Here is a 22153-nt window from a genome sequence, read left to right as displayed (position 1 = left end):
TTATTTTCAGCTCTGGGTTGTATTCTAAAAACTGTTCTTTGGGATCTTAATTATAGTTTGCAGGCCATTCTTCAGTACAGTTAGAATTCTTTCTCTCAGTGAGTTCACTGCATTAATCCAGGCATCATTATGTGAAACTGTCAAAAGTAGCATATTTTAAAACAGGCTGTTCAGAATGTAGGCTTTATATGAAGCTGAACTATTTTCTCTTTTTCAGAGACAAAGCATACCCAGTTGCTAAATCTATGTGTGAACGTTTAAAAGATGTTATCCCAAGACAACTGTTTGAAATAGCTATTCAGGCAGCGATTGGAAGCAAAATAATTGCAAGAGAAACGTGAGTTTACCGGTCTTGACTCTGTTAAAAGAGAGTTGAATTAGCCTTTGTTGTACACATAGGCCTGTGCTTGAAGGTACCACTGGACACAAATTTAGTAGCTTTGTCTTTCTCCTCTATAAATTGTTGTATTTTTTTTTCCCGCTCACCCAACACTGAAATAAAAGCCCAGACATTTTAAAAGGATACAGCTAAACAGAACAAAAACAATTTTGCATTGACATAGTGGTTTCATTGAACATGTTTGTTCCTTTCTTCTGTGCACTTCCAGAGAATTTCAGAGATTAAATTTCACTATTGAAGTGACTGTAGTCCACTGCGAACAACATGAGGGACATACGCTCTATGTGGTCCCCTACCCTCATGATAATATCTTACAGGCTTTCCTCCTTTTGAAATGAAAGCTTTTCTGACTATGCAAGTTCTGTGGTGCTGGGATATGTTTGGGATGGCTTTACAACATTGTTTAATATGTCCTTGCTCCAAACTAGTCTCAATATATTGAGAAGTTTACACTGCAGAGGTTAATGAAAATCCCTCAGGCCCAGGAAGCAGCATCTTAAATTTAGCCTAAGTATTAAGCAGTGGATATAGAAACATGTCTAGTTAGCAAGTGCAGTGTTAACATTCTGAATCGCTTTAAACCAAACTTGAAAGGCAGTCTTAAAGACAGTACAGTTCAGGCTGTCAAAAAACAATTCCCTTTCTGACTTGAAGACATTATAGTTTGAAATAAAGAACAATCATATTGCTCTTTAGCATTTCTTTGCAGTTAAAGTGGTGTTGGAATGAACTTGAACACATTATTTCATAACAGGTTCAAAATTTTGTAGATCCCCAGCAACTTATCTGTGTGTTTAAAATAAACTAGAAAATAGATCGCAGAAGGTAATAATTCTGTTTGCAAGGCAGTCAGCCCTCCATATCCATAGATTTTGCATTCATGAATTCAACTACCCATGACTTGAAAATAGATATTCCAAAAATCAAAACTTGATTTTGCCATTCTATATAAGGGGAAACATTTTGCTACCATATTTTATAGAATGGGATTTTGGTATCCCTGAGGGATCCTGGAACTAAACCTCAGCAGATACAAAGTAGCAATTGTAGTTATCCAGGAATAAGTTGACATCTTTGGCTAACTGCTTCAGGCAGGAATCCTATGGTCAAAGGTCTGATTATATTGAATAGCCCCATTTGTATGTCAGTCTTTTCCTTGCCAAACGCCCAAGAGATGTTTTCTATACCTATCCCCCAAGTAAAAAATTGCCTTATACCTTGGGCCCAAATCCAGTTGCTAGTCACAGAATCCACTGAATAGTGTGTCAACACTTATATAAATGCTACTGATTCCATAGGTCCACTCTAGTGGGAGACTGGTAATTCGTTATTGATCTTAATATACATTTATTGTTTTTTCTTTTTGATATCTTCTCACTTCACATGCTATTTATTCAGATTTTGTGATCCAATGTGGAACCTTTTTGCATCACACCCTCTTAAAAATGCAGTTTGGTTTACACATAATGTTTCTATTCCAGGGTGAAAGCTTACAGAAAAAATGTCTTGGCAAAATGTGTAAGTATCAATTTGCACCCACCCAGGCCCTGTGATCTCTTTTCTTTTCCTTCAGTATTTTGATTCTAGAGTTTGTATAATTTGTATTTGTTTTTAATGGGGTTAGTTCTGGCGAGGAATCTATTTCCATGCCCGTACATTTTGAATGCAATTTGATTTTTTCTTAATATATGTAAGATTAGTAACATGAAACTTGCTTAAAGTTGACATTCCTCAGATAGAGAGGTGTTGCTACTCTCAACATTGTGGTCTGGGTTTAGCATAACAATTTTAAATTTATCTAGAGCAATTAATAGCACGTTTTGGATTTTTCATACATCTTTCCATTGTCTGAGAGACTTTCAAAATAGTAGTCAGTACTGTGTGCATAATTACTATATAATCTGAGAAAACTAACATGACTTTTTGGGCAAAACAGTACGGAGGAGATATTTCAAGGAAAATGAAACTTTTGAAGAGGCAAGCAGAAGGAAAGAAGAAGCTGAGGAAAATTGGGAATATAGAAGTGCCAAAGGATGCATTCATCAGTGTTCTGAAGAGACAGCCTGACAAGTAGCTTGAATTCTACAGACTGCTTTGAAGGTTTTTTAAATTTCATTGTCAATAACTGACCAGCACTGACAAAATATGATTCCTTGAATGTATTTTCTGTGTGTACATACAGTTCTGTGAATGATCATAAATTTAGACTATACTATGTTGACAATTACTGTAAGACTTTTTAAAATAAATAACTGGATTTGTAAGCAATTGACTTAAACATTTTGGCTGATGGTTGAAATAATCCTGAGATCACCGTGTGACCTTTTGGACATGCTAATTAAACGATCATGTGTAAAGAATAAATGAGTTTTTAATGTGAACTTGCTTATTTGGTGTGTGCAGTGGGCCCTTGGTATCAGTTAGGCTTGGGTTCTCACGTCCCACATGGATACCATGTGAAGTCCTGGTATATATACTGGCGTGCCTTAAATAAGATGGCATAATTAAGATTTGCTTTTTAATTTTTGGGGGGGGGGGGGGGGGGCTGGTGATTTTCATGTTGGGGCACAGGATCCATGTATATGGAGGGTTGTAAATTTTACATTAGAGTGTCCGCCTTTCCACAAACTGTGTTAACCATCTATTAATTAATAATTTTAACATAGTGTAACAAAAAATTAGGAAATTTGCAGCCTTGAGATTGAATAGGAACTCTAGGGAGCCCTCACCTGAATGAATACTGATGAGAGATGGTGAGAAATACCATCCAGAGGGCTACATGTTGCCCACCTTTGATATAAACAGTAAATTTGCATCAACATGATCTACATTTGATCCTCCAATGTGTCTCCATTAAGATGGTCAGGCAGACTTAAGCAGCTCTGCCCTTGGGTAGTATCCATAAGTGCTTAGCCCACAAGTCATCCCTGCCTGAAAATCCTGACCTGAAAGGACCAGCCATGGAATTAAAAGGATGTAAGAAATGTGTTCAGCTGTAGCTCTTGCTCAAGAATAATGTATACATACATGTGTAGGGCAGCCTTTATTTCCTGTTAGATAAAAATCCCATCAAGACTACATGTGGTCCAAGAAGACTAGAAGAGAACTGAAGGGTTAACTATCCCAGAATAATCTAATTTAATTATTGTCTTTTAGAAGAGGATTGGCGCCAATTCTAGCTTTTCCTTGTTTTTTGAGATCTTTCCCGTGGTCTTGGGCAGAAATCTCTCTTTAATTGTTCAATGCCACAACAATTAAAAGACAGTTTACTCAGAGATGGTTCTTTTTCTGATAAGAGGAAAGGTACAGCACCTACACTGATCCATGGAAAAGTCCACCTAGGCTTTTCGGGCTGGTTTTTTGACTCTCGTTTTAGACTTAGAGCCGCCGCAAACTAGCGTCTTGGGAGAGCAAACTGCCAGCACGACCGATGTCGTCGAAGACTCCGCCTCTTTCTCCGCCTCTTTCTCCGCGCCCGCGTGGTTTTCCCTTTGCTAGGGCAGCAATGCGAGCGTACTCTCGCTGTTGAGTTCTGTCAACAGCGGAGAAATAGATGGAGAAAGAGGCGGAGTCTTCGATGTCATCGGCCGTGCTGGCAGTTTGCTCTCCCACGACGCTAGTTCGCGGCGGCTCTTATACATGAGTATATAGGGTACATTAAACTTTGCTGAAATCAGTTCAGAAATATGACAATTGTTGCGGAAGCATTTAAGATATGTAGAATTCTCTCCCCCATGACAAATATATTTTCTTTTAAAAAGGGAGTCCTATATACACACAGAGAGAGACATCTGCAAAGATTAAAAAGATACCAGAGAATTCCTTTTGTTAGCATGTAAAACTCTAGCATAGCTACCCCCATTAGAAGCTTACAAAAAACCTGAAGCAATCACCTATAAGATTAGCACTGTCTTCAAACTAATTTGCAATGGTATTGTGGCATTATACCTCACAAAGACAAAGGTGTGGATTTTAAACCAGTCAACTGAAGATATTTCAGGTGTAACAGTTGTCTGGATGTAAACATTCATGATAGAATAACAGTTCATCAGTTATTTTACACAGGCCAAGCCCCAAAAAAGTCCTTGAGACAAAATGAAAAGATATATTTCTATATTTGAGTTACATTTGTGGCCAGCTTGTTTACACCTGCGCTCTTCAAGTTCAAAATGTTCCACTGGTTTCCAGCAGCATATAGCATGTAACAGGCAAAAGAGATCTAGGTAGGGAAGCAGAAAAGGAGAGCTTATAATAGTGCGAGGAGGAATGTGTGCACATTTGGACCTTTGGGGGAAAGAGAAAACCCTCCACAGTACTTAAGGTTCTTCACTTTAGCCAGTTTTCAGCATATTGCATAGCAGTGCTTCTGCCACCTAGTAACACTGCCAGGGCCAGAAAAGGGAGTCCAGCATGGATGTGTCCTTCAGTTTTGTTCTTTCATACTGTGCAGAGGGTCCACAAGTTTGTTGTGCACATGCATTAGACCTTGAAGAAATGAAGCAGCAGTGTTAGCAACCTAATAAGTAAATAATTCAGCCTTTATTATTATACTACATTCAAATTTTATTTATTTGATTAGATCAGAGGCTAATGGAAAACAGGCTGTACTTTCACTTGAGCTAATGCAATACATATTCATTTGGCTTTATTATCTCAGCCATTTTGTAACAAGAGAAAGTAAACAATGACTTCTCCACCCCCTCTAAAGTAGAATTTCTATACTTTATCAATAGTTAAGACAAGAAGTAATCTTTTTATAGCATTGACAATGTTGCACTCCTAAAAGTGTTGAAGTATAGTTAGAAAAAAAGTTGGCCCTAATTAGAGAAAAGGATTTGGAGATGCCAGACATGGACAAGTTGAGCATCCTTTATCTGGAATTCTGAGATCCAAAACTTCTCAAACTGAGGGCTGAGATAACAACACCTTTGCTTTCTGATAGTTTAATGTACACAAACTTTTTCATGCTCAAAATTATTAAAACTATTTACTAAATTACCTCCAAGTTATACATTTTAGATGCCTATAAGCATAAATTACTTTCAGGTTTAAACTTGGGTCTCAGTTTCAATGCATTTCAGTTGTATGTATATATACACTCAGGCATTCCAAGATCAGAAAACAGACTGCAACTTGAGTAGAGACAACAATTTTAACTCACTACTATGTTCTTCAAATGACAATCAGTAGTGCCAAATTTGATTATTTTTGGTGGGGCTGAAAACCATGGGGAGAAACAAAGGATGCCTATGGCAATGGTGAAAGCTTCTACACTTTTTGGTATGATTTAAAAGTTGAAGACAATAGCAGGTAGGCCAAGATTTTTAAACACTTATCAAGTCATATTTGGTGAGGCACGTTATCAAATTGAATAAATTATAGTCTAATATAACATTTATAATGTGCATTTTTTTATTTTATGACCAGGACATTATGTGTGTGTGTCTGTCAAGCACTTCCTTTACATACCACAGAGAAGGTATCTTGCTAAACTTTTCATCCAGGTGGGCAAAAAATTAGTCTTCAGCTATTGTTGGAGGACAACTCCTAATAAACCCAGAATGGTGTAGTGGTTTGTGTGCTGGATGATGACTCTTTAAGTCAGGATTCAATTCCCTACATTGCCATGGAAACCCACTTGGTGCCCTTGGGTGAGTCACACACTTCGTCCCCAAAACATCTGTGATAGATTTGCCTTAAAAGTTGTAAATAACGTGAAGGCACACAACAACGCCTAATATCTCTCAAAATAAGATATGCTATCTAGGGAAGATGGCCACTGCAATCCTACAATATCTAGAGTACTGCAGATTGCCCACCCTTGAGTACAAGATGTTCGTGATTGATTGCATCTCAAGGGATAATGCTCACCTTTAAAGTACTTGACAGTTTTAACTCGTAGTTCTAAGGTAGCATCTTCATCACATACAAAGATAGTGTGTGGGTGTTGTTGAAAAGCAGAAACTGTCCACATGTGATTGACCCCTTCTTCAATTGCCTTGTACAAGGCAAAAGCTTTGTGTGCACCAGTGATCAGAATCATCACCTGCAAAATAGATATGATTATGCAAGTTATCCAAAACTAGCACTTCCGGAAATAGGTATGAGTACATGTATGCCAATTGCTATAATAATTTCATGGATTTACTATTGTGCTTTATAATATTATAGAAAGATACCTGTGAAGTCTACTAGAAAAACTGACATAGTGGTTTAAGTATTGGACTTTGAGGACCAGAGTCGTAATCACCACTTGGCCATGGAAACCCATTGGATAATTTTGGGCAAGTCACTCACTCTCAGTCCCAGAGGAAGGCAAAGGCAAACCCACTGGCAAGAAAAAACTAATGACAGAATTGCCCCAGGGTTGCCCTAAGTCAGAAACAATCTGAAGGCAACCATCAAAACCCTACTTGCTTCAGACAGTTATAGAGAATATTACATTTTGACAGAAGTGCACTCACAAAATACATCAGGCAATAGCTACATTCTAATAGTGGAACAAATCTTTTGTCCTTAAAGACAAATCCTTGGATTGTGTTCAACAAAAAACAACACACTGTCCAAACTTCTGGAACCAGCAGAATGTGAAGTTTTGAAGAATAAGCTGACTCTGAACTCTTCTGAAGCAAACTGTCTCTCCCACTACTTTAGTTCTTGCTCATACGCTATTAATGAGTAAAAGGGACAATCACCTCATCAGTCCTTTTGTCAACAAGGAGAGACCTGATGGCTTTTTGACTATGGACAGCTGATTGTAGAGATGCTAAGAAGAACAAAGTGGACCACGAGTTACTACCTTATCAATACCTAACTTTATTAACAACATTTCTCAAAGTGACTGGATATTTGTCAACATGGCAGGAATAAACTTTTATTCTCCAGATGCTAGTTGGGGGTTCTGGGAATTAGTCTAAGATACCTGGAAGCCAGTGGATGTATCCCTCCTCCCATATATGGGGAAATAATACACACTAATTTTACATTGATCACACACATTCCAGTCTCAAAAGTGAGTAATATATGGGGACAATGGTCTGTTTCATTTTAACCTGTGATATATTGACAGTAAATGTTCCTAAACTTACCACAGAAACAGTAAACCATGTATAATGGAGAACCCTATCAAAATGAATGACTTCAATTGGAGTTACCACAGAGTTCCCCTGGAGGATCTAGAAAATTCGTAGAAAGCACACATTTCATTGGATGCATGTCGGTGAAAGCACAGTCCTGTTTATATGGGGCCATACTGTCATCTGGGAGCATATAGTATCCATCCATGACAAATATGGGCTTATCCCAATTGGTTTCCAGACCAACGCACTTGGCAGGTCATACCCTTGATGCAATTTTCAGCTCGGAACACATGGATCTGTGGGCGGAGGTGACCGATCACTTTCTGGTCTGGGCTAGTATCACAGTAGGGGTGAAGAACCTACTAAAATGGTCTGTCCTCAAAGGCTAATGGATCCTTTGAGATTTCAGGAACACTTAGAGTGTTCTGTGGCTGGTATCACTAACAATCCTGTTAAAACTCTGTGGAATCAGTAAGTGGAATCAAAATCTAACATGGGCTTCTGACACAATTGCTCCCAAATGTCCTTTCCGATCTGTTACTAATCAGACTCCCTAGTATACAGAGCCTCTTGGAAAAATGAAATGGGAAGGACAACTAAAGCACTGATGAATTTGTTGTTCCCTGCTTTGAGCCACCAGGAGAAGCAGTTAATAAATAAAATGTATCATTGTTGTTATTACACTGTATCAATTTATACTGGACAAAATGAGTTCACTCCATCATCGTCATGTTGTACATGAACTGTCAACTCTTATAACAAAGTAGTCTTGAAATATTTCATTTCATAATGGTTGTCTCAAGAAATATCAAAATATCAGGGAACTATGAACAGATCTTCTTACTTCTCTGGCATCCATCACTGTCCCCACACCAACCGTTAATGCCATAGTTGGAACTTTAGTTAAGTCTCCATCAAAATATTTTGCATTTGCCAAAATGGTGTCCATGGCAAGTGTCTTCAATCTTGTCCTTGATACCAAACTTGACCCAGGTTCATTGAAAGCTATGTGACCATCTGGACCAATGCCTGGAAAGAGCGCACAAAACATAAAAAAATAATGCCAACATATTTGTTTCAGAAACAATTTTTATGCAACAAAACTCTGCTGACATTCTAAGCTATAAAGGAAGAACTGAAAAATGATACCAGTAAGACTTTATGACATTTATAAGGTAACAACACTGAACACTTTTGTTTCTTAAAATGTTTATATCCTGCCATCTATTGTGATGGATAATAAAGCCCCAGCAATTTACGGTAAATGGTAAAAAGTTTTTAGAAACATACTAAAAGCAGACTAAACAATTTAAGAAGTTTAAAGAAAAGATTAAACCAAATAAAATACTTTAAAACTATGCTCATGCACTGATTTGTGTAAAACCAGTTATGCACTAAAGGGTTTTGCAAACATTTCCACTTGGCACCAAAATGACAATGATGAAGGCATCAAGAGAGCCTTTAAGGGGAAAGAATTCATGACTGAGGCGCTACAACCAAAATAGCTACCTCCCATGGCTTCCAACAGCAATTGGCTGATGGGACACAGAAGATGGTTCCTCCTGCAGATGTCAAACATGAGCAGGGATATTGAGGAAAAGCTCAATCACTGCCTTCTCAAGCAATTAAGGGTTTTAAATGTCATTGTCACCACCCTGAATTCACACAGGAATCATATTGACAGACAGCGCAATTCTTTTTAAACTGGTGCTATGTGATTTGACACTTGTTTTGGTGTGCAAGCCTTGCCCATAATAGCCTTCAAAATTTGAACTTAGGCTTCTCTTCAAAAAGTATTGGGGAAAGCAGGGTACAATGTGGATGAATTCCAGAGGCATGTTAAAAAATGAGTGGCAGTCATTGCTGTTATAGGTGATTGTGTAGCACCAATATACAATTAAAAAAGGGAAGCTGATTTTACAGATGCAATAGTCTGAATATAATATTAATCTCAACAACAGTTTAAATGAAACTTGGCAGTCACTGCTTAAATAAGTATTATTTATTTCAATTAAGTCTATTTGCTAGCTAGCATCAACACGACATTTAGCCCACAATTCATAAGAATTGTGAGTACAAGCAGTTCCCAAGTTACAAACATCCGACTACCAAACAACTCATAGTTTGTGAAGCAACAGGTAGTGAGAGAAATCTACATCTAGGAAGGGAAATTCACGCCAGTATATGAGAATAAACAAAGCCAACCAGATACAATCACTATTAAAATAATCTCACTTTTGTTTCTTTCAGATATTTGTATAACTCACAGAAAGTTCAGCTCTTTCCCTCCATTTATTAATACTGGTTGAGCATCCCTTATTTGAAATTCTTGGGAACAAAATTATTTGAATTTTATTTGAATTATTTGAAGGGTCTGGAGAACAAGCCCTATGAGAAGCGGCTTAAGGAGCTGGGCATGTTTAGCCTGAAGAAGAGAAGGCTGAGAGGAGATATGATAGCCATGTATAAATATGTGAGAGGAAGCCACAGGGAGTGTGGTGGAGGCTCTTTCTTTGGAAGCTTTTAAACAGAGGCTGGATGGCCATCTGTTGGGGGTGCTTTGAATGCAATATTCCTGCTTCTTGGCAGGGGGTAGGACTGGATGGCCCATGAGGTCTCTTTCAACTCCTTGATTCTATGAATTTCAGATTTCTGAATACCACTACATATTTTATTTATATGAGATATCTTAGAAAAAGGCGTGGGTCTAAACATGAAATGTATCGGTTTTTAAAAATATATCAACATGTAAAAAACTTACCTCCAACAAACAAGTCTATCCCCCCAGCTTCTTTTATTTTTTTCTCAAATGCATCACACTCTGCCTTTAGATCTGCAGCATTTCCATCAAGTATATGTGCATTGTTTGGATCTATGTCGATATGCTTAAAGAAATTGTTCCACATGTAAGAATGATAGCTCTCTGGATGATTTCTGGGAAGCCCTAGGAGAAAATGAAGATCACACAACAGCTAATTTACAATATCAGTTCCATTACCAAAATACTCATCTATATAAATAAAATGTAATGTTCGTTTGTGGTATTAACAGAACTCAAAAACCACTGGGGAAATTGACACCAAATTTGGACACAAGACACCTAACAACCCAATGTATGTCCTTCATTCAAAAATTGATTTTGTCATTTAGGAGTTGTAGTTGCTGGGATTTATAGTTCACCTACAATCAAAGAGCATTCTGAACCCCACCAACTATGGAATTGAACCAAACTTGGCACACAGAACTCCCATGACCAACAGAAAATACTGGAAGGGTTTAATGGGCAATAATATTTTGGTTTTGGAGTTGTAGTTCACCTACATCCAGAGATCACTGTGGACTCAAACAATGATGGATCTGGAACAAACTCTACACGAATACTCAATATGCCCAAAAGTGAACACTGGTGAAGTTTGGAGAAAATAGAATCTTGACATTTGGGAGTTGTAGTTGCTGGGATTTATAGTTCACCTACAATCACAGAGCATTCTGAACCCCACCCATGACAGAATTGGGGCAAAGCTTCCAAACAGAACCCCCATGTGGGCCACAGCAACGCGTGGCAGGGGACGGCTAGTACTAAATAATTTTATATATATCACATTCATATTCTATTTTGCACAGAGGCCACTTGGAATCCCTATCAGTATAGCTGGTCCTCTCTATCCACAAACTCAACCAAACACATCTTGAAAATATTTCAAAACATTTTTTTCATCCCCCAAAATATAAGGGACACAATTTTACTACAAAATTGCACATAATGGGATTGTAGCACTCGCAGATTTTGGTACCCACAAGGAGGTCCAGGAACCAAACCTCAGCAGATATTAAGGACTCATTGTAGATTAAATGTAAACATGTTTAGTAGGGCTTACCCACGTATTCATCCATGTTGAATGTTTTCACATATTTGAAAGAAAGATCTCCCTTCTTGTGATATTCTATTAGTTTCTGATAGCATCCCAGAGGTGTACTTCCTATATTAAGCAAAGAAAATATTATTTACTCTAGTAAGAACATCTTCACGGTAATTAAAAGCGTAAAATCCAAATGCAGCCATTGATAGATTGGTTATTTTGCTCCATTTATTTCTAAGCAAAGGGAACATTCAAACTGATAGTATCAGTCTAGAAATAAAGAAAATGCATTAAAAATTAACATATGCCCTCCCTTCTTAATCACATCTATAGCATAGGCCTGATTTATACTGAGCAGTGTTTGATTTGCTATAAATCCAACTCTTTTTCTTAGTAAAAAGAATGCAAAAGAAAAGAACTGAGGGTACGGTTATAATGTATTAAAAAACACAAACGATCTCCATCAATGTTTAACATTTACACAAATGATCAGCCACTGCCAGAAGGGACAGAGAGTTTCATCTATGCTGACGATCATGCCATCACCACTCAAGCAGGGAGCTTTTAAATGGTTGAACAGAAGCTCTTTGAAGCTTTAGGTGCTCTTACTGCGTATTACAAGGAAAACCGGCTGATTCCTAATCTATCTAAAATGCAGATGTGTGCTTTTCATCTTAAGAACAGAAAAGCATCTCAAGTTCTGAAGATTACCTGGGAAGGAATCCCACTGGAGCACTGCAGCACACCAAAATACCTGGGAGTTACACTTGACAGTGCTCTGACTTACAAGAAGCACTGCTTGAATATCAAGCAAAAAGTGGGAGCTAGAAATAATATCATATGAAAGCTGACTGACACAACCTGGGGATCACAACCAGACACAGTGAAGACACCTGCCCTGGCACTTTGCTACTCAGCAGCTGAATACGCATACCCAGAATGGGATTTTGGAGTGCCAATTGCTGAATGTAAAAATAAAGATGTTTAAAATAAAGAACCAAATGGGGATTTTAGAAAGCTGGAGGATGGCAAATGAAATTCTGTGTAACGATTAATAGATATATGTTGATACAAAATAGTCTGATTCTGCATAGATGCTTGCTGGTGACTGGTCAGCTAATGGTGACTGACCTATATTAAGCAAAGGGAACTTGAGAACTTGGAATGTAACATACTGATGAAAACATTGCTCCATGGCACACTTGTGAAAAAGGCTAGTTCCCTACTGAAGATAATTAGGAAAGGAATGGGCTGTATAGCGAACGCATACTGTAACTCCAAACATTTCTAAAGACTGAATAGCTTCTGTAGGCGTCCCATTTGTGATAAGGGTGAAATGTGTTTGGCTTTTAAGAGTATAAATGCCCACACACCATGTAGAACCAAGTCTTCTTTTATTTTTTCAATGTGATTATGTACTTTCAAGTTCTTTGTGTTGTAGCTTACCATTTAAAACAAAAGCAACATAGCAAAAAGGTCGGTGTTGATTGAATTCACAGAATGAGAACAATTTGAAACATATACTTGAAAAGGCTTAAAGTCGTATTCTAAAGCCGTTTTTTATATATATATAAAACCTTCACTGAGACAAAATTGGTACTCAGGAAAGACAAAATGAAGTATTTTTCTCAAACAACTAGTCCATAACTAAATAATGGAGTTTGCCTCTCCAAAATGTAGCACTGGTTTCCAACATGAACACCTCTGAAGGTGGATCAGATTATTTTGCAGCCTCATACTATCTCCAGCATCGAAGACAACATGCTTTTGAATATCAATAACTATAGAATTCAATTGGAGGGAGCGTTATTGCATTTGCTGCTTGTTTGTGGGTGTCTTGTAGGCATCTATGAGTCTAGAATACTGTATCAGATAGACTCTAAACCTGCAAGGCTTTTGCTATATATACTGTAGTCTAATTTGCAAAAAAAAAAAAAAACCCAAAAAACAAACAAACTGGTGATGAGTTTCCTATGTCAAACTCTAAAAGTTCATTTTCTGCTATTCAAAGATAGCAATTTGCCTACTGCAGGAGCAGTAATAGACACAGATTTCACATTTAAGGCACCTGCAGCATTTCTGTTCAAAGATGTGCCTGTTAAAGATGTTTCTGACAACAAAAAAGTGACCATCTGAATTTCACTGAATGTCTTTGTGAGCAGTTCTTCATTGTCAAGGAAGTTGAGGAAATGAGTCAGCCACAAAAGGAAAGGAACTTGATTATTTTGTGGAGTTAGGGGTCTGGATAGAGGAAGTATCTAACTCCACATTTAGATCCTGGAAGTTGAAAACAACACATATGTCTTGCTCAACGGTTTACAGACACAGGGTTGCATATGCTTGTTACTGGCACTTGTGGCTCTCTAGATGCTGTAGGACAGACTGTAGCTCCCATAATCCCCACCACATGCTGCCTAAGGCCAATTGGAATTGCATTTCAAGGGCTGTATGTGCTCATCTGTGTTCAACTGTTCCCCTCATACTTTCTTATACATTACTATATCAGATAGCAGAACAAGAAGAAGCCCAGACTCAGCAAATGAATGAAGCCATGTGCGTAAAGGTGAGAACTAATGGTATACTTGCAATAGAGAGGAAGCATTACCTGTTGGTAAGCCAAGAGTGAAATATCTGCTCTGATTTGGCTTGAACTGGATGATGCGGTTGCAGATATACTTTGCAGCCCATTCGCTAGCCAGATCGTAATTATCAAGTATGACCAGCCTCATCCCTTACAGAAAGTCTTTCCAAAGCCAACCGAGGTCACAACTGGAAGGAGAACAAGTGCATACAGTTATTTGAAGCCAAACAGTTACAATTTGTGATCCAAACAAAACCCAGTATTTCCAGGCACAATGAAGTTTGTTTACTTATTTATTATATATGTATTTCGAACATTTCTAAACCGCCTTTCTCAACTCCCGAGGAGGGACTCAGGGCATCTTATATCGGCAACAATTTGATGCTACAAGATAATACACTATAACAAATAAACATCAATTAAAAACAGTGAATAAAACATCAAGGAAAAAAACAAATTAACATCCCATTGAAACATTGTCAACAATTCATATAGCCAATTCCAGTCCGATCCAAAGTGCTGTCATGCTTGCTGTCCAAAGACCTGGTCCCAGAATCACGATTTAACCTTCTTCCTAAAAGAAAAGAGAAAAGATGCCGACCTGATCCCGCTGAGGAGCGAGTTCCATAGGCGTGGGGCCACTGCCAAGAAGGCCCTGTTCCTCTCCCCGCCAAGCGCACTTGTGAGGCTGGTGGGACTGAGAGCAGGGCCTTTCCAGGTGATCTTAAACTGCGAGGCGGGATGTAGAGGGAGATGCGTTTGGACAGGTAAGCATACAGAGCTTTATAGGTCAAGACCAGCACTTTGAATTGTGCTCGGAAATGGACTGGCAGCCAGTGGAGCTGACACAACAGGGGGTGGTATGCTCCTTGTATGTTGCTCCAGTAAGAAACCTGGCTACCGCCCTTTGGACTAACTGAAGTTTCCCAACAGTCTTCAAAGGCAACCCCAAGTAGAGCACGTTGCAGTAGTCTATTCAGGATGTAAACAGAGTGTGGACAACCGTGGCCAGATTATTATTATTATTATTATTATTATTATTATTATTATTATTATTTAAAACACTTATATTCCGCCCTTCTCACCCCGAAGGGAACTCAGAGCGGAGCACAACATATACACGGCAAACAGTCAATGCCTGGGTACAGATCAGTCTTTCCAAGGTACGGGTGTAGCTGGCACACACGTTTTAACTGTGCGAAAGCTCCCCTGGCCACGGCCGAAACCTGGGGTTCCAGGCTCAGCGATGAATCCAGGATCACTCCCAATCTGCAATTAGTGTTCTGATTATAAATTACAGAAATGTATATGACTTAAAGTCCGGGCAATGCGACAGACTGCATTTTCCCATTTGAGCATGACTGGGCTAGGGGAAATGGAAGAGTATAAAAAAAGCTTAATACTTTTTGATACCAGGATCTTGGCCATGGTATTTGATTTCTTTGGCACCCTCAGGGAGACAACAAAACCAGAAATTTTATCCAGTCCCTGGGGGTCCATTGACCATGAACAGGAATCTCAGCTGGGCTTTACAGCCCATAGGTAGAGTCTGGGAAAGTTACTTTTTGGCCGACAGTCCCCAGAATCCCTGAACCAGCACAGTTACAAGTCATGTTGGCTTGGGGATTTAGCAACCTTTAGCACACAATGTAGGAAAAGTTCTATTGCTTGGACTTTCACAATGCAATCACAGCAATTGTCTTTTTAAACATTCAAGGACAATCCTGAAATTCCAAGCATGTCAAGATCCTGCAAATACTTTATATATGCTCACCCTGAGTCACATACTTTCACAATACTCAGTTATTTGTTTCAGAATATTTTGCAATCACAAGCATTTAGTGCTGGGTGGGAAGCTTTTGAGAAAGCAATACTTCACATGAATCACTCTGCAACTACTGACCATAATTCTCCAGAAGCAGCACAAAGGCGAAACGTCAGGAGAAAAGCCTCTAGAACATGGCCCCATAGCCCGAAAAAACCCACAAGAACCTAGTGATTCCAGCCATGAAAGCCTTCAGCAATCAATACATTAGCACAAAGGCATTCTGCAAGATTAGATTTCTTCCCAAAGTTGTTGGACAGGAAACCATTCCAAGGCATCTGACAAAATATCCGGACTCAGCACAGGAAAAGTACTGGATATTCATAACAGTTACGGAAAGGAACAATAGTACAAATGATCTTCAATTCTCCTGGCCAGAAATCACATTAAAGTCAGCCAATTGGTTTTCAAGCAGAGGCAAATGACATGGCATCAAATGAGGCTAAGGACCCTTCCACACAGCAATATAGCTCAGAATATCAAGGCAGAAAATCCCACAATATCTGCTTTGTACTGGGTTATCTGAATCCATACTACCATATATTCAAGTTCAAAGCAGATAATGTGGGATTTTATTCAGCTGAGTGGAAGGAGACTTAGAAAAAGTACATTCGTTACATTGTGATGCCGATGGATTAATTTATGCTGCTGTGGGAACATGCATGTAAGTGAGGCAGATCTCACCAAAAATAATCAAAGGCTTTCATGGCTGGAATCACTGAGTTGTAGGTTTTTCAGGCTATATGGCCATGTTCTAGAAGCATTCTCTCCTGACGTTTCGCCTGCATCTATGGCAAGCATCCTCAGAGGTTGTGAGAACAGTGGCATCATATGGACTAACCAACCATCTTGTGAAGGAATACACTGTTATAGACTAGACTTCACTCAGCAAATAACTTGCAGGGCAAGATAAAGGACAAGGAACACTTCAAAGCACACAGTGTTGCCAAAATACCCCTTTGATCTAGTAAGCAAAGCCATAAATTGCTTGATTCTTGCCTTTAATTTTAGTGACACCTTTGCTAATATCAGTACAAACAAACTTTGTTTCAGACACAAAATTATTCAAAATATTGCATAAAGCTACCTTCAAGCTATGTAGAGAAGATGAATGTGGAAAAATCAATGAATTTCATATTTAGACTTGCTTTCCCTCCCCAAGATATCTCATTATATATACAGGCAAACACAGGTATTCCAAAATCTGGAATTCAAAACACTTTTGGTCCTAGACATTTTGGTTAAGAGATAGTAAAGGTAAAGGTTTTCCCCTGACATGAAGTTCAGTTGTGTCCGACTCTGGAGTGTGGTGCTCATCTCCATTTCTAATAATAATAATAATAATAATACTCACTTACTTATACTTACTTAGGCGATCCCTCGTTGGACGAGTAAGATGGTCTTCCATGATGGGTTTCCTTGTGGATTCGTACGTGGTTGTGGAGCCCTATCCTTGACCCGCATCTTCTCCCAAAGTGAAGGCATTGGTTTCCAGGTGGAAGGCGGCCCCGGTCGGGGTTGGCTTGACGCGCCTTCCTCCTGGCACGTTTCTCTCTTTCACCCTCCACTCGTGCCTCCTTGAATTCTGCAGCACTGCTGGTCACAGCTGACCTCCAGCTGGAGCGCTCAAGGGCCAGGGCTTCCCAGTTCTCAGTGTCTATGCCAGAGATTTTAAGGTTGGCTTTGAGTCCATCTTTCAATCTTTTTTCCTGTCCACCAACGTTCCGTTTTCCGTTCTTAAGTTCAGAGTAGAGCAACTGCTTTGGGAGACGGTGGTCAGGCATCCGGACAACGTGGCCGGCACAGCAGAGTTGATGGCAGAGGACCATTGCTTCAATGCTGGTGGTCTTTGCATCTTCCAGCACGCTGACGTTTGTCCGCTTGTCTTCCCAAGAGATTTGCAGGATTTTCCGGAGGCAGCGCTGATGGAATCGTTCCAGGAGTTGCATATGACGTCTGTAGACAGTCCACGTTTCACAGGCATATAGCAGGGTTATATATGCAGAGTCTCCCCAATGGCGACTCGGGGCGGCTTACATGACACCAAGCCCAACAGCATATTACAATAAAGTAAAACCAAAACACAATAACAACACAGTAAAATACATACAACATATGCACGCAAAGACGATAAAGCAAAATCATACACAGTAAAATAAAATATCATAACAATGAGCGGGAGCGAGCCGCATTTGCAAGATAGAAACTAAGATACTAAAAATACTAAAATCAGGATGAGATAGGGATGGAGCAGATTGTTTGTGGAGGAGAAACTCTTAAGTCAAAGAGCCGGCATTGTCCGTAGACACCTCCAAGGTCATGTTGCCAGCATGACTGCACGGAGCACCGTTAAGAGATACTCAGTCTATATATCACCTTTCTCTCCCCTCCCCCAAATCTACAGAAGGCATGGGCAAACCTCAGCCCTCCAGGTGTTTTTGGACTTCAACTCCCATAATTCCTGGCTGTTAAGAATTGTGGGAACTGAAGTCCAAAACACCTGGAAGGCTGAGGTTTGCCCATGCCTGATCTACAGGCATGGGCAAAAATTTTCAGGGTGCATTTGCACTGTATAATTAATCCAGTTTGACACCACTGTGGTTCAATGCTATGGAATCCTGAGAGTTGCATTTCCTGCCAAAGAGTGCTCCAAGAGTGCTCACCAAACTGCAACTCCCAACGATTCCATAGCAATGAACCTTGGATGTCAAAGTGGGATCAGAATGCACGAATTCTACAATGACTGCCTTTCCTCGTTTCCAACCATCCTAGTGCCAAGCTGGCCAGGGATGATGGGAGCTGCACTCCCTGCTTTCTGAGCAAAACTTTTGGAGGATACCACCATGTTGCAGACATTTGCTCTAATTAAAGTGCAGTCATTCAAAGCCCTGGAGTTGATCCACAAACAAACACAGCAAAGAGAGAGAAAGATAGAAGATTGCAGAAAACCCCACCGCCCCCTTTTGCATGCAAATACCCCGCACCCACCCGGAAAGATTCCCTGCAGGAAAGATTTTTGCAAAAGCCCGATCTACTGAAGCTCTCTCACTTTGACCAGATCCAGCAGGCAAGTCAACGGCGCGAGACTGGCGTAGAAGAGCCTACGGCCTGGGAAAGAGGGGGCGTGGCCACGGCTTCCGGCACAAACACAAGGAAGCCTCAGTCCTCGCTGCAGCGGCGGGAGCCACAGATGGGGAAAGGGGCGGGGCCGCGAGGGCGCCCACTGCGCATGCGTGCGGCAGGCCAGCTCTATAAAGCCTGCGCGTTCAGCGCCCGCGTTTTTCATTGCGCAGTTGGCTTGGGAGGGAGTGGAGCTCGGGGAAGGGAAAGAAAAATAGCCAAATTAGACATTGTTTCTGAGTGGGTAGACGAGAAAGGGTTTTAACTAATTGCTTCTGCGTTGTGGAGAGCGTGGGTGGGAAGTTGGAAAGCAAGCCAAGCCAGATATTAGATACTTTAAGTTGGATATAAGGACTTGCGGCCTATGTTTAAAGCTGCGTTTCTCAACCTGAGGGTTATTGGGGTGTCAGAAGGGTCGACCTGACAAAGACCATCAGGGAACACAGTGTTTTCTGTAGGTCATGGGGGTTTTGTGAGGGAAGTTTGACCCAATTCTATAGTTGTTGGGGTTCAGAATGCTCATTGATAGTGTGGCGCAGCTGGGATTGTGGCGCAGCTCGCTGAGTGTCAGCTGCATTAAGATCACTCTGACCAAAAGGTCATGAGTTCGAAGCCAGCCCGGGCTGGAGTGGGTGTCCAGCCATTGTGTAGCCCGTTGTCGACCTTTGCAACCCGAAAGACAGTTGCATCTGTCAAGTAGGAAAATAAGGTACCACCTTGTGTGGGAGGCAAAATTTAACTAATTTATGAGGCCATAAAGAAAGAAGATTCCGGGGAATGTGGAATGCGGAAGAACTTCATCGGTGTCGTTGATGGATGATGAAAAGCAGCAGCTCCTCCAGCGGCCAGAAAAAAAAAGTTAAATAGCCTTTGTCTGTTAAATGTTGTTTGTCAAACTGGCATTGAATGTTTGCCATATATGTGTTTACTGTAATCCGCCCTGAGTCCCCTGCGGGGAGAGAAGGGCGGAATATAAGAACTGTAAATAAATAAATAATAAATAGTAGGTGAACTATAAATCCCAGCAACTACAACTCCCAAATGACAACAGAGGAACTGTATTAAGGAGCTGTGGCATTAGGAACACTGATTTAAAGCCTTAAACTCCTCAAAATAAAGTGGAGGACATTGTACCTTGCATGGCTATTGCCAGAGATATCTTTATGGAGCTTGGGCATTCAAGTCCCTTTTCTCCATGAAGGAAAAATGCAACTATGAAGGGGCTTTTTGACCCAATTCTATAGTTGGGGATCAGACTTCTCTTTGATTGTAGGTGAACTATAAGTCCCAACAACTACAACTCCCAAATGACGTTTGGAACTTTTAAGAGGTTGTGGCATTAGGAAGGTGGAGAAACACTGGTTTAAAGCCTTAAACCCCTCAAAATAAAGTGGGAAGGCCTTGTGCTTTTCATGGGTATTGCCAGATATCTTTATGGAGCTTGGGCATTCAAGTGCCTTTTCTCCATGAAGGACAAATGCAATGATGAACAGGCTTTTTGACCCAATTCTATAGTTGGTAGGGTTCAGAATTCTCTTTGATTGTAGGTGAACTAGAAATCCCACCAAATACAACTCCCAAATGACAACAGAGAAACTGTATTAAGGAGCTGTGGGATTAGGAAGGTTGAGAAACAGTGATTTAAAGCCTTAATCTCCTCAAAATAAAGTGGAGGGCCTTGTACCTTTCATGACTATTGCCAGAGATATCTTTATGGAACTTGGGCATTCAAGTGCCTTTACTCCATGAAGGAAAAATGCAATGACGAACAGGCTTTTTGACCCCATTCTATAGTTGGTGGGGTTCAGAATTCTCTTTGATTGTAGGTGAACTATAAATCCCAGCAGCTACAACTCCCAAATGACAACACGAGGAACTGTATTAAGGAGTTGTGGCATTCGGAAGGTGGAGAAACACTGGTTTAAAGCCTTAAACTCAAAATACAGTGGAGGGCCTTGTACTTTTCGTGGCTATTGCCAGATATATCTTTATGGAGCTTGGGCATTTAAGTGCCTTTACTCAGTGAAGGAAAAATGCAGTGATGAACGGGCTTTTTGAAATGCACTCCAAAAGCTCACTGAAAGACAAATACAGATAGTGTTACAAAATGGAATTAGTACTGAAGTTGTTAATCTAATAATTTATTACCTGCTTTTTGAGGAAGGGGTGTATAATATAGTCAGGCCCCAGGGGATTCATACTTCACTAATAAATCCCCTAATACACACCCACCCGTTCCTTCAGCTGCTCTATAGCACACAGCTGGCTACCACTTTGAAGAATCAGTGTAGATGATTTTTTCTTACTACGGCTCCAACTGGACACCAACACAATCCTGTCCCAAAGCGCTTTGATGTGTGTTGAGGAAACGTGAATGTGTATTGGTATAGTTGCTGCCGCCACTCAAATGGATTTGAGAAATTATCTTGATGTTATGCTTGAGGTAAGCCCTGTTGTTCACCAGTCCTCTCCTTTAACTCCCTTTAAAATGTCTGAAGTAAAAAGATGTTAAAAATTACTGGAACAGATTCTATGGAATGATTCAATGCTGAGGCTGCTTTGAAGGTTGAACTAGAACAAAGTTTATTTGTATACTTGAACACACAACTAACTTCTTCTATGAGGTACACAAGCGTATTTGGTTAACAAAGCACAACCTTCTTAAATGGTTTCTTGATCTTAACAAGCTTGATGGTTTCCTTAACTGTGTTTCTTTAACGTGAGCAAGTTCCCTCACTCTACTCTATACCTAGTAGCAGTGAGTCCCTCTGACACACCAATCCTGGCTGTCCCCAGAGTATCTAGCTTCCCTCTTCAGAGATCCCTAATAGCTAAGATACCCTGTCCCCTAGAGAGTAAAATTAACTTGTGTTCTAACGCTCACACAAGTCCACAGGTGGGTATCTTGACCCTCCAGGTCAATCCCTATAGACACACCTGCCTCCAAACACTCTCACAGGAAAACTTGAGCTCACTAGAAATCCACCCGCTTCCCTTCAGATCACAATCCAATCTTCTTCTCTGTCAGAAGCTGCCTGCCTTTTTACACTCATAGCTCCAGCTCCTCCCACCTGTACTAGCCAATCCTGGGATAGCTGAACTCCTCCCCTCTGCTGATCTGCCTCTCCTAAGATGTCTGCCTCACTGTACTACCTTCCTAACATGGAGGCCAGCTTATTGACTTCGGTTTCAGCCTACAAAGGTATGAGTCATGACAGGGTGCAACAGGGTTTAAATAAAATACAGTATTAATGAGCATATATTAAGTACACACAACAAAGACTTGTA

General features: G+C 40.1%; 2 protein-coding genes across 4 annotated transcripts in view; one reads left to right on the top strand and one right to left on the bottom strand.

Annotated features, from left to right (window-relative positions):
* Window positions 1-2764, top strand: part of GUF1 (GTP binding elongation factor GUF1) — a 31506-nt gene extending 28742 nt beyond the window's left edge. For both annotated transcript variants that reach the window (XM_060778466.2, XM_060778468.2), the window contains 3 exons: window positions 218-337; window positions 1882-1918; window positions 2337-2764. In XM_060778466.2, the coding sequence (XP_060634449.2) occupies window positions 218-337; window positions 1882-1918; window positions 2337-2474 (295 nt within the window). In that variant the 3' untranslated portion in view covers window positions 2475-2764. The remainder of the gene's footprint in view (window positions 1-217; window positions 338-1881; window positions 1919-2336) is intronic.
* A 1732-nt stretch (window positions 2765-4496) lies between these two features.
* On the bottom strand, window positions 4497-18940 carry GNPDA2 (glucosamine-6-phosphate deaminase 2). 2 transcript variants are annotated; one of them, XM_060778469.2, is made up of 7 exons: window positions 18734-18940; window positions 13945-14108; window positions 11358-11459; window positions 10241-10423; window positions 8324-8508; window positions 6272-6446; window positions 4497-4885 (listed from the first exon to the last, which is right to left on the bottom strand). In XM_060778469.2, exons 2-7 carry the CDS (start codon window positions 14066-14068, stop codon window positions 4824-4826), a joined length of 831 nt encoding a protein of 276 aa, XP_060634452.1. In that variant the 5' UTR covers window positions 14069-14108; window positions 18734-18940; the 3' UTR covers window positions 4497-4823. The 2 variants fall into 2 exon arrangements, with proteins under 2 accessions (XP_060634452.1, XP_060634453.1); XM_060778470.2 differs by having other exon boundaries at window positions 18795-18940.
* Between the last annotated feature and the right edge of the window lie 3213 nt (window positions 18941-22153).

The sequence above is a fragment of the Anolis sagrei genome, chromosome 5 (genome assembly GCF_037176765.1).
Source record: "Anolis sagrei isolate rAnoSag1 chromosome 5, rAnoSag1.mat, whole genome shotgun sequence".
In the NCBI taxonomy this organism is placed as follows: Eukaryota; Metazoa; Chordata; class Lepidosauria; order Squamata; family Dactyloidae; genus Anolis; species Anolis sagrei.
The sequence above is the reverse complement of the archived record's forward strand: the minus strand, read 5'-3'. Positions and strand labels throughout refer to the sequence as shown.

Bases quoted from the DNA above. Each gene is read 5' to 3' on its own strand.
- GNPDA2 (XM_060778469.2), bottom strand. From the start codon at position 14,068: ATGAGGCTGGTCATACTTGATAATTACGATCTGGCTAGCGAATGGGCT. The intron at 11,460-13,944 runs GTAATGCTTCCT...TGCTTAATATAG, and splicing joins CACTCTTGGCTTACCAACAG to GAAGTACACCTCTGGGATGC. The intron at 6,447-8,323 runs GTAAGAAGATCT...TCTATTTTGCAG, and splicing joins CAGTGATGGATGCCAGAGAA to GTGATGATTCTGATCACTGG.